The 15,282-nt window shown below is 41.8% G+C and overlaps 1 protein-coding gene across 6 annotated transcripts in view; it reads right to left on the bottom strand.

Moving 5' to 3' along the window:
- Fer (FER tyrosine kinase) overlaps positions 1 to 15,282 on the bottom strand; it is a 261,687-nt gene that overhangs the window by 144,146 nt on the left and 102,259 nt on the right. For all 6 annotated transcript variants that reach the window (XR_004768769.1, XM_027397739.2, XM_035441167.1 and 3 more), the window contains 2 exons: positions 4,553 to 4,645; positions 1 to 80 (listed from right to left, as the gene is read on the bottom strand). The exon at positions 1 to 80 is cut by the window's left edge. Coding sequence is in view for 5 of the 6 variants with exons in the window: in XM_027397739.2 (XP_027253540.1) it covers positions 1 to 80; positions 4,553 to 4,645 (173 nt within the window). In the remaining variant the exon portion in view is untranslated. The remainder of the gene's footprint in view (positions 81 to 4,552; positions 4,646 to 15,282) is intronic.

Raw genomic sequence — 15,282 nt, 5'->3', positions numbered from 1 at the left:
GCCTCTATCCTGGGGATGGCGCCATGGTACCAGTCATGTTCTGCCAGGGGCTTCTCACTCATAGAGATCATGTCAGAGAGCTGAACAAATGTTTAAAAACCAAGTTAGGAAAAAAAATCTCATTTTGTCCTAATAAAATTCAATGCAAGCAAAAACACTTCTTACATGTGCCCTGCCTTCATCGGCTAATTAAAAATTAAATGACAAATCTGATATTTTCAAAATCACTAAAGAAAATATCCCCTGGAGTACCAGAGCTGAAGTTTAGCATAAATACACACCCTTCAATACTTTCCTGCACAGGAATACTAGCATTTAAAGTTAGCAGACCTGCTCTTATTCCCTTATCACAAAATAAATCTATGTAATATTTATCAATCAGAAAATTTATGAGAAAGTATTGTCAGAGAAATTTATCACAGGCACATTAGACATTTTTTTCACTGAATTAATTAACTCTGGAGCACTCAGAGTTGAACTGTACGTAAGGGTTCAGCTCAGCCTAAAGCTGCCTTGCTAGCTATTCTCGATCACTCCCCACCTTACCTCTGCTAAGCCATTACTCTGCCACATGGCTGGTCTTGGTTTTGCAAAGCTATGGCAGACAAAGCCCTGGGTGAAACAGCATCAGAGAAAATGAGCAGCACAAACACAACGCACATGGGGACAATTATAAGCCATAAAACAGAAAGAAATGCAAGTCACCTACTGTCTTAGGAATAATACATGCTCATCCCAAAGAGAGAAGTAAGTGAGAGGCAACTACACTGCCTTGAGATTCCTAAAATCAGTGGTGGATGAAACCGTCCGTGTTATGACCACAAGTGACTTCTCTGGTGTTCTACTCATCCACAAGAACTAAACTGCCCCACACTGTTGGAGTATTTTATGAGCAACACAGAACCTTTCACACAGATCCCTATGGTTCTCAGAACACAGGGTTGATGATCCTTATGAAAGAAGACAAATTATAAGATGGAAAAAACAGCATCAATAATAAAGTTAGTTTGGATCTACAGTGTCCTCCAAAAGCCCAGTCTTGAAGACTTCATAATCAGGCCACAGTGAGTAGAGCCCAGGGAAAGGAGACAGATCGTGTGGGGTCATGCCCTTCCAAAGGGCTCACGTGGCTGGTAAGAGGTCAACATGCACTTCCACCAAGGAGCCAAAATAAGCCTTTCCTCCTCAGTGCCGTTTACCTCACACACTTTGTCACAGAAAAGTAAAGCTGACTAAGAAGATTAGTAAAAGGCAAACATATAAACATCCATGTATGAGGATTTATAGGTTCAGGGTATGAGCTGGATGATACCTAGGCAGTAAAAGAAAACTAGTTCTGAAGACAGCCTTCACTGATTTGTGCCATGAAGAGGTCCAACACAATACTACCCAAAATTCATCTTACTGGCAATAAAAAGATGTCCCAAATAGGCCTCGAGCATATTTTATATTTTGGTGATTGCTCTTCCATTTATGACACCTACATTTTAAAAATATGTACAAGATGTGACAAAGTTTGTGGAAATTTTTCGTAAGTGTAGCAAGCCTTTTTTTTTTCTTTTAATGCTAATAACAACAAAAATAATAATATACAACAAACTAACCACCAGTAATCAAGTAAAGGATACTACTTTTAAAAGTGAGTGTGAAAGCCGTCCAAAGATCTTTGTGAACTGACACCAAGGGCTGCCAGTTTTTAAAGAAGGTAATTAGAAAAATTGGATATTTGTTTTTTTTATCACAATACATTTACTAAATGTAGTAATCCAAGTTTGCTTTTCACTGTGGTGGACCCATCTCTAAGTCTTTCCAACAGCAGATGCCCCAAAGCTGAGGGATGCCCATGTCATTCCAAAGGGTCTTCCTGAAGGAAAAGTGGCAGAAGATAGGATGCCTGCCTGTTCTTTCTCCCTAGTCAGCCAACTATCCATCAAAACTGGCATGTCCTTACAACTGAAGAGTATGGAGAGCTCAGGAAGTCTGAAAGGGCTTTGAAATTCTTTATACGTATAATTCTTTATACGTAAGATACGTATTTAATGAGATTCAACTAACACCGAAGAAGTTATTGGTGGATCTGAAAATGAAGTATGTTAAAAGATTAACTCTCTTTTGTACTTTGCATTTTGTGTTTAAGAAAACAAATGTTTTATTTATAAATATCAATGACAGCACGTTTTCATCAGTAGTCACTGGCAATTTCACATCACACATTTCAACTAGAAGTGTGAGGAGGTCACTGCAACAATCCCCGTGGAGCCATACTTCAGTGTAGAAGACAGGAAGTGTGACATCTGTTTTTTATTTTAAACATTTGAACTACCTAGTACACGAAAGAGCAGATTTGGTCTCAGATAATTAAAAACTGTACAAAATTAATCCCAATAATCCCTTCTTAAAAATTATGTATAATACAAGTAATTCAAAACTTGCAACTCAAGAATAATGATGGTAGCCGGGCATTGGTGGCACACGCCTTTAATCCCAGCACTCGGGAGGCAGAGGCAGGTGGATCTCTGTGAGTTTGAGGCCAGCCTGGTCTCCAGAGCCAGTGCCAGGATAGGCTCCAAAGCTACAGAGAGAAACCCTGTCTGGAAAAACCAAAAAAAAAATCAAAAAAAAGAATAATGTTGGTGTTCCTGAATGTGACCATGCAGGAGAAATTAGCAGATGGCCATAATAACACAAACATTTATATTTCCTTGTTACTTTCTTTTTAACACTTAAAAACTGAAAAAAAAGTATATTAAGACCTTAAGAATAATAGAAAACAACTGGTGTTTAAAATGTGTTATATTTAACTTTAATTTGTCTTGTTGTGGGAACACAAAGATGGACACGGAAGTTCATGAGAACAAGGGCATCTGCCATGCTGACGGGAGAGACACAGACCACAAGGCTGACAGTGCAACTGATAAACCCTTAAACACAGCCTTGATGCAGTTTTCAAGAAAAACGCAAACAAGTGACTCTACATAAAAAGAAGCACATTTATTTTATGTTCAAATTCTAATTCAAAGGTTCTTTTGCTTGTTTGTTTTTCGAGATGGGGTTTCTCTGTGTAACAGTCCTGGCTGTCCTAGAGCTCGCTTTGTAGACCAGGCTGGCCTCAAACTCACCATGACCAGTTCAAAGCTTCTCAAAATTAAAATATGTCAATACAGTAAATGACTTTTAAAAATACAGGGTTGACTAATTTAAACTTTTTGATATTTAAACAAAAATGTTTTAGATTAAGCAACAGTAACTTGGACCCAAACGTCTAAGAATCTGATTTTAAATAATGTTCTTCAAGGAGTGCTATAATGAGAGGGAGATTATATGGACCAGAGAAGTAACACCCGTACTCAAGCGGCTGTAACACGGAACAAGGGGGTTGCTCAGCCACGTATTAGAGCAATTCTATGTAAGTCTTGGAGAAAGGGCAGTGTTCCTGATATGGTTGGAATGGCACTCGGTAATTTCAATTTGGTTTGAAAGCTTTCCAACTCAAATGAACCGTTAGGATTGCCAGGGGGCTGGAAGAGGTGCAGCTGACACTGCCCAACACCTCTGTCTTTGGCTTCAGAAGCAGGGTCTGGCAAACAGTTCTCGGTGCAAAATGACAGCTTTGTGAAGATGGGAAGATACCAGATGTGGAACTGGTATCTGGGATATGGATGATGTGTTCCTTGGTTCCCTTTGTATGGGGAAAAAAGCACTTTCTGGGAGCTGATAAGATGTTAAAATGTGACCCTAAGCACACCAAGGGATAGTAACATCTGACATATCAGACACAACGCAGAATTAAAGCCTAGCTCATCCCAGCTAATCGCCTAGTGTCCATCCATCTTCCAATAGGTATGGAGTACCATTACGGGGGACTAAAGAATTGCAGCACCCTGTGGTAACTATGGTTGCACAACACAGTGAAGACACTGAACCTCTTGGTGTTTATATTAAAGTAATGAATTTTATATTAAAATAATGAATTTTATATTAAAATAATGAACTTTATGTTCTATCGAGTTTATCACAGGAAAACAAACCATGTGCTAAAGAGGCAAGGACTTTCCTGTATAAGAAAAAAACATCACTTAACTTACTCAAAAATATTAAATTATGATTATGCTAAGTGATGCTTTTTTCCTTATACAGGAATACCCTTGGCATATTAGCACACCAAGAGCTTTCACACAGCCTTCACCACACTATGCTGTGGAAACTGTTCTGTTTTTAACTAATATTTCCTATAGCTAGTATCTTACTATGCCTAGTATATTGTGACAGTGGAGTACGCACAGAAAATGTGTGTATCAATGACTCAATACTCATCAGTTTCTAGCATCCAATGGTGGCCTCACAATGCCTACAGATAGTAAGAGAGGTCCACTGCAAATAAGCTGTTTCTGTCATTGTCGTAAAATTTACTTGAGGTACACTATATTCAAACGTAAATAGAGTCCAATGCACAGAGCGTGATGAATCTGCTCTGATTTTTCTGTTTGTGAGCATACACTCTCAAAGGATAGAGACAGTGATCCCTGGAGAGCACACAGTTAATCCTACTTACTGTTGATGAGCCCAGTGCTGACTTTGGAGACCTAATTATCCCAGCAATTGAATGACGAATAGATTCAAATTTGGATAGCCTCTCCTTTCGCTCCTAGAAGGAATAAGAAGCAGTCGTCAAATCAGCAGCAGCAAACCATTGAGTATTTACATTTTAATATTTAGGTATTTGTTCACAGCTCAGTTTTCTAACTATGTCAAATATAATCTTCCCGGCATAACCAATGCATGTAAATTTATAGCATTCTGCTCTTCTGGTCTCTCAAAAATGTCTTGATTTGGGGAAAGAACCATATAAATTATGGGGTCGTGAATTCCCTGTAAGCTGTAAGTCTCCAAAGGGCTCACTGATCCTGAGGGTCACAAAGGCAGTGATCCAGGGAAGGGAGACCAGGTACACAGCTAGGAAGGGGTAGTAGAACCCTCTGAGAAGCCAGTCAGCCTGCACATCTCTCTCCATGTATATTTCTGAATATCGCATACCACAACAGAGAAACACCTTCTAAGTTTTCAGGTCCACTTTACCACTGCAAATGAATGGAGAGTGAGTATAGAAAATGAGACTTAAAGGGGGAGGCAAATAGGAAGTATAGAGAAGAAGGGTTGGGAAGAGTGCATGGGTCTATGTGGAAGAACTGGCCTGCAGGCCAGGACTGAGTCTTGATGCAGCTGCTGGCCAGCAGCAGGCATCCTGCCAGCAGAGAAGCTCAGGGTTAGCGTGCACGCCCTGTCTGTCTCCAGAACCCACTGCTAGTTTCTGAACCTCAGTGTGTCCCTGTCCACTTGCCCACTCGCACTGTTTTTACTTCTTCTAAGAGCAGCAGGAAAATAATTCTAACTAGTTTATAATCATGAATACTAATCAGTGGAAACAACTTAGGAGAATCTTCTAATAGAACAGGTAATTTCTCCCTTTTCAACATGACTAAACTAACTTAGGATTTCATGTAAACCATTATTTGCACATCAATTAGATCATGTATAAGACTGAAAAAAACAATACAAAGCTTGCTTAGACTTGCAAGGGAGTAGAAGGTGGTACTTTGAACAGACACATATTTAATATAATAAATATACTTCTAGAGAAACACATCATTCCCACTGCACAAATGAAGACCACTTTGGGAATGTGACAACTTGTTCTATAACTTTAAGCCAACCAGGCGATACAGACTTAAGAATAAAAATGCTAGGCAGCCTGAGAGAAAAGGAGCACTGAAACACCAGGCTGGCGCGACCTCTGGCAAAGTGTGTCTGCCCCTCATCCTCGGTTGTTAGCACGCGCATGTTGTGATGCTCGCGATTCTGTACAAGTCAATCTGATTTTAAACAGACTATGGCCAGGACATGATGCAGACCCCTGGGGACTCAAGCAGGCATGCTGTGCGCGGGAAGGCAGCACATGTGCAGGAGACCACTGCTGGGGCTCGGTCCCCACCCCCCAGAGACCCCCCCGCCCCCCCGCGAGAACCCCGCTGTCTCCCAGTCCTGGAGCAGTTCTGAGCAGCTGCAGGCAGCACCTTGTTGCTGCTGCCGCCATTGGCAGACAGATGACAGGAAGGTGCCGATGTCACCTGTGTGGCGATGACGGCAGTGTCACAGGAAAGCAGCAGGCACATCTCTATCTACTGCGTCTACTGCGGCTGTAGACTTTTCCTGTGGGCAGAGCTCTTCGCTCACACACCAGAGGAAAAGTTCTTCCAGGGTGAGCGCACTCAGAAGAAGCAACTGAAAACTACAGAGAAAGCAGAACCCAAAACCACAATTTTTCTTCAAATAAAGTTAAAAAAAAAATTCAGGGGAGAATTTTAAGTATAGAAGGCATTCTCTCTATATGAAATAATTCTATGTATTCGTGTGATAAAAATAACTCACCCCTAGTTATGCTTTGGACATCCCACCCTAGAAAAGGAAACCTTTCATTAAAACTCTTTAACAATTCTTCAAGCAGGTAATACAAGAATTACACTACAGGTTAGAATTAGCTGATTAAGTTCAATACAAGTGTAAGATAAAACTGACTTCAAAAAGCACTTTCCTGACATCTAGGTACAAGGGTACAATTGATGAGAGCAGACTTTCTAAAGTTTAAAGGCATTATTTACATAGACTAAATGTGGAAAAATTTATATATTTATGTTGCTTTTCGAGACAGCTTTTCTCTGTGGCTTTGGAGGGTGTCCTGGAACTCGCTCTTATAGATCAGGCTGGTCTCGAACTCACAGAGATCCGCCTGTCTCTGCCTCCCTAGTGCTGGGATTAAAGGTGCACCATCACCACCTGGCTTGAAAATATATTAATAATCATAGTAATACCACCTTATGATTTAAGGATGAACCATCAAAATGTAAATAGGATTTGCAAAACATCCTAGGCAGCTTCTGCTTACTCGGTGTCCAGATTTCTAGGAGTAAAAAACATGAAACGCATTTGCCAAGCCCTGCCTATGTAAGACTCAATCAGCTTTAACTTACAGTCTACCTAGTAAGACATCAGACTGGCCTGAACTTACCAACAGCTGATTTGTATAGGCAACAATTAAATGGCTATTTAAAAGAAAGTAAGGATGGAAACTCTTCATTTCCAGTGGATACAGTGAAGCGTGCATTCGGCAGGCTGCCGGCAGGGTAGTGGTATGTTCATTTGTCCACCTCAAGTGAGGACAAGACAGTTCACCCCATAGAAGACACAGGGGGCAGACCATCTAGAAAAGTGGCAGCTCCTCTCTGTGGAGGGAGAGGAGCCTGTGAAGATTCTGATGAGAAAAAAACCCTGACAGCCATTGAGAATGAGTTCCACACCTTGTTTAAGAATAGTTTTTAATTGTGTGAAATTAAATAAGTAAATTAAATCAAATCTTAATGAGACAGCGCCTCCCCCCAACCTCTACCTCCCCACCACACACACACACTTTGACTTTATGTCAAAGAATTAAATGGCTACTTTTAAAAATTAAAGCTACGGGGTTACCTTTAAATCAATCACCATAGACACCACGCCTAACTGCATCTACTCATCCGCAAGCACACACATATAAAACTAGACTATTTCAGCGGGGCAGTGGAGGCGCAAGCCTTTAACCCCGGCACTCGGGAGGATCTCTGTGAGTTTGAGGCCAGCCTGGTCTACAAGAGCTAATTCCAGGACAGCCTCCAAAGCCACAGAGAAACTCTAACTTGAAAAAAACAAAAACAAAACAAACAAACAAAAAAACTAGACTACCTCATATTAATTATAAATTTACCTATTACCACCCACTATTGGTATCTTCAGCCTCTATAGGAAACAATACCTAGATTCCCTAAAGCTTAGTCTTGACTTTCTGGGCTTCAGATAACTTCACTGTGACTCATGCTCTGCAGCATGAGGACCACTAATGGCCTGCTGCAGCGTGAGCAGAAGCACTGAGGGCAAGAATTAAGAATTTGCTGAAACCAGAGGCCACTCCCAGTGGTTACCTTGCTGCTGCAGACAGTAATGGGAACACTCACTATCACCACACAGCAGCTCTCCAAACAAGGTCCTGGGAGGAAGTGCCATGGAGGGAGAGAAGGCTACTCCACAGGAGGGGATGAATACTGTAGGTCTGCCCAGATGTCATCTGTTGTCAGCCCCCCCGGTAGTTGGAGGGAAGGCTCCAGACTAGACAAAATCCTGCTGCTGAGACCCTCTGCTCATCACTGGCATGCACTGCACAGTTTCTGATGAAGTGCCATGGTCCCTGCCCACAAAGGCCAGTCCTATTCCACGCCACAGGCCCGAGGCCCTCACACTGGCAAGAGAGGAGTCAACTTTCAAAGTGGCTGTGGTGATGTATTGTTTATGATTTAGAACACATTTTTGTTCATACTGAGTCATTAAAACAATAACCCAATGTCATTTCCTGCAGACCTCTGTAAACAAGCCCAATCTCATGACATTCTTTGAAGAAACAACATGGAGCCCACAGAAAAAGATGGCGACAGCTGCACTCAGAATGCCAGGCTGGGAGCCAAGTATCTTAGGGACTTCTTGAGCAAAGGAGCCATGAAGTCTACAGGGATGTTGCTGAGAAGCAACTGCAAGGACATTATGCCACAGAGAGGACTGCCTGAGAAAGGCAGAGGCCACAGTGACTGCCGTAAACACACAGCACAGGACACGCCATAAACACCAGCACCTCATATTTAAGGAAGGCACTTACGCATAAACAAATAACTCAATCTTTTCAGGATGTTGATTTTTCTTGGAAGAATGAAAAAAAATGGATGTTTTTGTTTCAACAGGGTTTAGAATTTAAGTATTAAAAGAATCGTAGAAGGATATGTTTGAACGACTGGTTGTAAGTGGCGGTACTGAGGCACTCAGTGCCCAGTCACCAAGTTGAGAATGCCATGTTGTCCTCTGATGCTTGTATATTACGGGCATTTACTAAAAGAAACACAGCCCACTTGCTAAAAAGTTAAGTATCTTCATACCCCCAAACTAAATTAAGCTACAAATGTATAAAGGGAAAGTTTGATGATTTTAAAAAGACCTCGTTGTAAAATAACAATGCTCGGGGGACTGAGAGCTAAGCTGTAAAATGCTGTGAGTCATTTTTCTGACTTTCACAAGACGATGCCCCTGGGTAAACCAGAGTGAAGAAGGTGCTGTAACAAGCTACCTCTTACTTCACACTCAGGTACAGTTCAAGTTCTGCAGTGCTCTCTCTAAATGTGTAAGCCAAAATCCAAATGATACTACCAACAATAATAAATACTTCCTTCTTCTCCTTCTTACTATCCTATTTACAGCAAATTTAGATCCACAATAGGGTAGACAGACAAACAGAGGGTAGAAACAGATGGCCACATTGTTCCTTCTCTTTCCTCGGACTCCGCACATCAGCTGACTTACCCTGGCGTGCCACAGCACTGTCACGCTGCCCTTGCTCTGGTGCATGCTGAGTTTTCACCACTGCAGTAACACTTAGGAATGTCACCGCCAGAAACTCTATCTGCACTTGGCAAATTCACTTCTCCTCCCCACAAGAAACTATTTGAAAACAGGATCCATAAGTTCGAGGAAGACCTCCTTGGTCCGGCACATATGTGTTCAGGGACTGTGTCCTGTGTGGGTCTGCTTTTTAAATTAATTGTTATGAATAATTAATTATTTAATTATTATGAACTAACATCTAAATTCAGTACAGCCAAGCTTTTGTTTTAAAAATAATGAAGGGGCACAGTAAAACAGTGAATTCCTGACTTTCCTTAAGTAACAATGAAATGATGAAAACAGGGTGCTGGGAGGAACCCTGTTGTGTAACCAAGCACTTTATCAACCTCACCTGCTCTATAGCATTACCCACTTAATTGTTTCCAAAAGGTTAGAATAACCTCATCAAAAAGAATTAAAGAAAAAAATGAAATAAAATGTTGGGGGGGGGAGGTTCAAGACAGGGTTTCTCTGTGTAGCCCTGGCTGTCCTGGCACTCACTCTGTAGACCAGGCTGGCCTCAAACTTACAGAGCTCCGCCTGCCTCTGCCTCCCGAGTGCTGGGATTAAAGGCATATGCACTGCCACACCCTGGCTGGAATAAGCATTGTAAATTAAAGGTCACCTCATGCGAGCTCCTGGAAGGCGATGAACATGCCTTTCCCCAGTGGCTTTCACTCCCTCTCACCAATCTCCTCTTGGCCTGACCACAGGGAATGGGCACAGATATCAGAGGTTATTATTTCATCTTCACTGCCAATGGAAGAGGTGTATGATCTGTTTCCATTTTTCACGTACGAGTGAAATGTGTGGAGCATCCACTCAGATGCTCTCAGGCCTCACTGCCCTCTCTCCTGCTTCCGTTCCAGCATTAGGTCACTTTATAAACTGATGGTGGCGAACACTGCTCTACTTTCCCGCTTGTTCCTTCTGCTGCAGCCTCTGTTCCATGCCTTCTTCTCCATCCTTCCTTCTGTGTCTGCTCTATTATTAACAAGCCCAGCTAATGAATCCCTACTTTTCTGGCAATTCTATTTTTACAGAAACATATTGCAGCTAAAATGCTCCATCTTTTTACACCATTGTCCATCCTCTGTATTGGATCTCTTGGTCTTTTTGTAGCAGCTATACTGAACACACCAGCTGGCCATTCCACTATCTGGGTCATCTCTTGTCTGGGTTATAAATAATGAGTTACAAGTCTTTTTAGCATGTCATATTCTTTCATTATATGCCAGGAAACTTGCATAAAGTGAGTCTGAATTCAACATTTACCTAGAGAAAAGAGCACCTCCATTTACTGCTCTGATTGCCTAACTTCTAACGTTACAGCCATAGTTACTAAGTGACTAAGTTACCTAGTGAGTCACTAAGCAGGACCTGGTGAGTAGCACTTTTAGTTTGAATCGATCATCAGTGCCTTATTTACATCCCTAAGAAGCCATCTTTCAGACTCAAACACCCGCTGAGCCAGGGGTCTCAGCCCCACATGCTACAAAGACCACAAGCTCAAATAAGCCCTTCCTTCTATAACTTTCCTTGGTCATGATGTTTTATCAAAACATGAGAAAACAACACATCTTTTCTCAAAAAAAAAAAAAAAGAAAAAGAAGGAAAAGAAGAGGTGAGGAGTGGTAGGGAGGTGAGAGGGGGGCACTGGGTAGATCCTGTTGCCCCACTCTGAGGGCTGCGCTCTTCCACTGCTCATCTGTCACATGAGCCTAAACACTGTCATTACAAGTTTATCCAAACCTTCTTGGGAGCCATCTGCTGATATAGGTCCTAGCAAGATGGTGGTACTCAAAGACCTTCCCTCTCTTATAAAAGACTTCCTCCTTTCTGAACAGGCTCAGAGGTTTCTTCCTTTGCTCAGCACTGATGGACTGTTAGAGCTATTATTCAGTAGCCCATGGCCCAACTTTTGTTACTAAGAGGAATCACCAGTGGTCTCGGTCTCTTTCCATATCCAATTCTATTTGCAGTTTTAAAGAGAAGTCATCCACCAGTCACCATTTCACTCCCATTATGTGTGAAGCAAAACAAGAATTGTACTCAGGTCTTCAAGAAGGCAGACACTAAAAAGCATTAATTTATCAAATATAGTCTTCCTTTGAGGACACATAGCCAAGGTTACAAACAATACATACTCCTGTGCTGACAACTTAAAGGACTGAAGGACAAGCCTGGCACAGAGGCGTATTCCTGTGATCCCAGTACCAGGGACACCTGAGCAGAAGGATGAAGAATTGGACACCAGCCTGGGAACCTAGCAAGACCTTTGTTTTCAAGGACGTTGAAAGGCCCGATGCCTCATAAATTTTGGTTTCTGTTACTTTACTAACTGCTTTGGGATAGAAGATTCTCTTTCTTAGCACTGTGTTCAGAAGGACACTGTGAAGACCTCTGGGTACATGCTTCATTCTTGTATATGTTTGAGTTTGCAACCTTATCACAATGTCTCCAGGGTGCATTTGCTGTTTAGCATTCTGCTACAGCCCAGGCACCAGTTCTCTTAGCCACTTAGTGCTCCTTCTGCTGCTTCCAACTAATAACTGGGAACATTTAGAACTTCAAGGTCATAGACAAGATTTTATTCATTAGAACAGAATCAGAAAGAGTAAGACATAAAAGAAGATCCTAAGACAATAAAAATGAAATTAGACAAAACAGAAAACAAATTTTAAATAAAGAAAGGTAGTGAGCTTTTTTTCTCTGCTGCTATCAGCTAATGACTTCCAACCAGGAGATGGAGTTTAGAAAGAACCCAAACAAAATCCCTTCCCCAACCAAGAAGCTGTCTCCAACTGACATATGCTTGCAACGGAAAAACTAAGTTGTTCCCAATGGAGTTTCACTGGGCATATAAACCATACTTAGAGGCAGGTCCCATGCTCAACAGTAGATGGCCAACACAAAAGGAACTTAGTAGTGTTTTTGTAGATTTTTGCTTGCTTCATAATGCTTTTAGGGGCTTTTTAAAAAAATCTTATTGGTCTTTTGCTTGTGAGTTATTGTTTCGTTTTGTGGGTTTGTGTGTGTGTGTGTGTGTGTGTGTGTGTGTATGTGTGTGTGTGTGTGTGCGCGCGCGCGTGTGTTAGTTTCTTGTGCTTTTTCTTTTTATTTGAATTCTGATTTCTTTGTTTTTTATTTGCTAGTTTGTTGTCTAAAGAAAGAGAAAGAAGGATGGAGTTGGATGGGTGAAAAGATCTGGGAGGGGATGAAGGAGGGAACTGTGAGATCAGAATACACTGTGTGGACAACACTGTGGTGATACTTTGTTTCTGATCTAACAAATAAAGCTTGCCTGAAGACCAGAGTGCAGAGCTAGTCATGCTAGTCAGCCATGGAGGCCAGGCGGTGGTGGTGGTGCACACCTTTAATCCCAGCAGCTACACTCGTCAGCCATAGAGGCCGGGCAGTGGTGGTGGTGCACACCTTTAATCCCAGCGCTAGAGAGGAATATAAGAGTAGAGGAGACAGGAGTCAGTCAGTTTGCAGTCATGCTGAGGACAGGAGCACCCTTTTGGTCTGAACCTTGGTAGAGGTAATAACTCTCTAGTGGCTAGCTGCTTTCCTTTATAATCTTCAGCTTGAACCCTGATATCTGTCTCTGGGTTTTATTATTGGTGCTACGAAAACCACTTTGAGTAAAACAACTGCAGCAGGGAGCTGGAGAGATGGCTCCAAGAAAGAAGGAAGAAGAAGCTGGTCCAGCTCTGAGTGCCCATCTCTCTCCCAACTATCCCAAGAAACCTGCTCACACTGGGACAGTGTCACCTCCTGCCTGAGACCCTAAGACTCAATTCAGTACAACAGATGGTAGAGCTCACACACAAAAGCAGAACGATTCTTGATGGCCCAGCTGAAACCTCTGCATATCTCCGGGTACAGGAATAGATGAACTCTTCTATAACCAACCTGACTCGGGTGACTATTAATACAAAACTAACTCCGCACGCTTCCTTGGAATGTGCAATTGTGATCACAGCGCTCCAATAAAGCAGCAACAAATGGGCACTCTCCTGTTCACTGGAGCACTACGCAAAATGCCAACATCAATCTAAATGCCCACAGTGGATGAGTGGGTAGGGAAAGTGTGAATATCCACACTGTAAGAAATACCACCCTACCTTAAAGAAGAGATTCACATCTGGAGAGAAGGCTCAGTGGGTATAGGGTCAGCTACCCAAGCATGAGGCTCTGACTTCAGTTGCCCAGAACCCACATGAAGAGCCAGGCGTGTCTGTAATCTCCAAACTGGTGGAAGCAGAGACAGGAAGGACAGGAAGGGCTGGAGCCTCACTGGCTCAGCAGCCTAGCAAAACTAACAAGGGTTTCAAAAACAAAAATGTGGCAGTGACAGGTACCGAATGTCAGGTACAGATACATTTTTCCACACACAAGTGTCAATATTTTTGAGAAATTTTGGTGCAATTCCTTGAGTGATAACCTAAGACAATCTAAACTTCAATTTAAAATGTCTTGTTCAAAAAGAAATGTATTGCCCCAAAGGAAAGTTTCATTATTTGTTATAAGAGCAATGCAAAGATGGATGACGAATTACCAGCAATATTTCGTTGAACTGGCAAACTCCCGAGGAATGGGAATGATGTACACAGTCACAACTCCTGACCTCTGCAAGTGAATACTCACTTCCTTAGCTTGCTCACTGGGCAGTGTAACCACAACAGCAGATAGAGAAGGGTGGGTTCCATCAAAAAGGTTTTCAGGGACATGGAAACTGAATGCTATATGATTTTTACCTGTCACAATATATTTTTCACTTGATTTTTACAAAGATATAAAATATTAAAAACAATTAATGCTTGGTAGCCATCCGCATGTGGGTCAGGTTTGGTCCACAGGCCATGATGTTGTACCCAGTGACACTCACTGAAGTTATATAGTCTAACATAGAGACGATATTAAGAATGCCTAACAAGGAAGACTTAGATGACAGTAAGGTTCAAATTCTCAGCTTACCACACCCACTTCCTACCTACACAGCTCTGGCCAAGTTGCCTATCCCCTCTCTATACCAACTTTCATTTGCATAATCTGGGAACCATACTAGTAGTGATTATTAGGAAGGTATTGCCAAGCAAGACTGTAGTAAGGTTCAAATATGACATGCAAAGGAATTAGTGCCGCTCTGGGCATCCAATAACTGGCAAGTCCTACCTGAGTAAGAGTAACTACCATTCTACTAATGTCATAATCAAAAACACAGGAAAGGTTTCATTAGTTGAAGATACCAATGATTACATGCAAATACACCTATAGCCAACTTCCCATAAGGAGGATTAGGGAAAAAAATTAAACAAAATTGGTTTAATGTAATACTGCAGGCCTGAAATTCTGATAGGTTTAACAGTCCACCTCTGAAGCACAGACAAAGCCAGGACTAGAGTATACATATACATATACATATACATATACATATACATATACATACATACATACATACATACATACATACATACATACGGGCACACACACACACACACACACACACACACACACACACACACACTCACACACACACACTCACACACACACACACACACACACACACACACACACACACACACACACACACACACACACACACACACACACACACACACACACACGCACACACACACACACACACACACACACACACACACACACACACACACACGTCTAACATCCCATTGTTTACTGTATTATCAGAGCAATGAAGTGAGCATTTATGAACCAAACTGCAAGCACAATTTCTTCTTGAATGAT

Source organism: Cricetulus griseus, chromosome 2, assembly GCF_003668045.3.
Source record: "Cricetulus griseus strain 17A/GY chromosome 2, alternate assembly CriGri-PICRH-1.0, whole genome shotgun sequence".
Classification (NCBI taxonomy): domain Eukaryota; kingdom Metazoa; phylum Chordata; class Mammalia; order Rodentia; family Cricetidae; genus Cricetulus; species Cricetulus griseus.
Note: the sequence above shows the minus strand (reverse complement) of the source record. Positions and strands in the feature narration are given on the sequence as shown.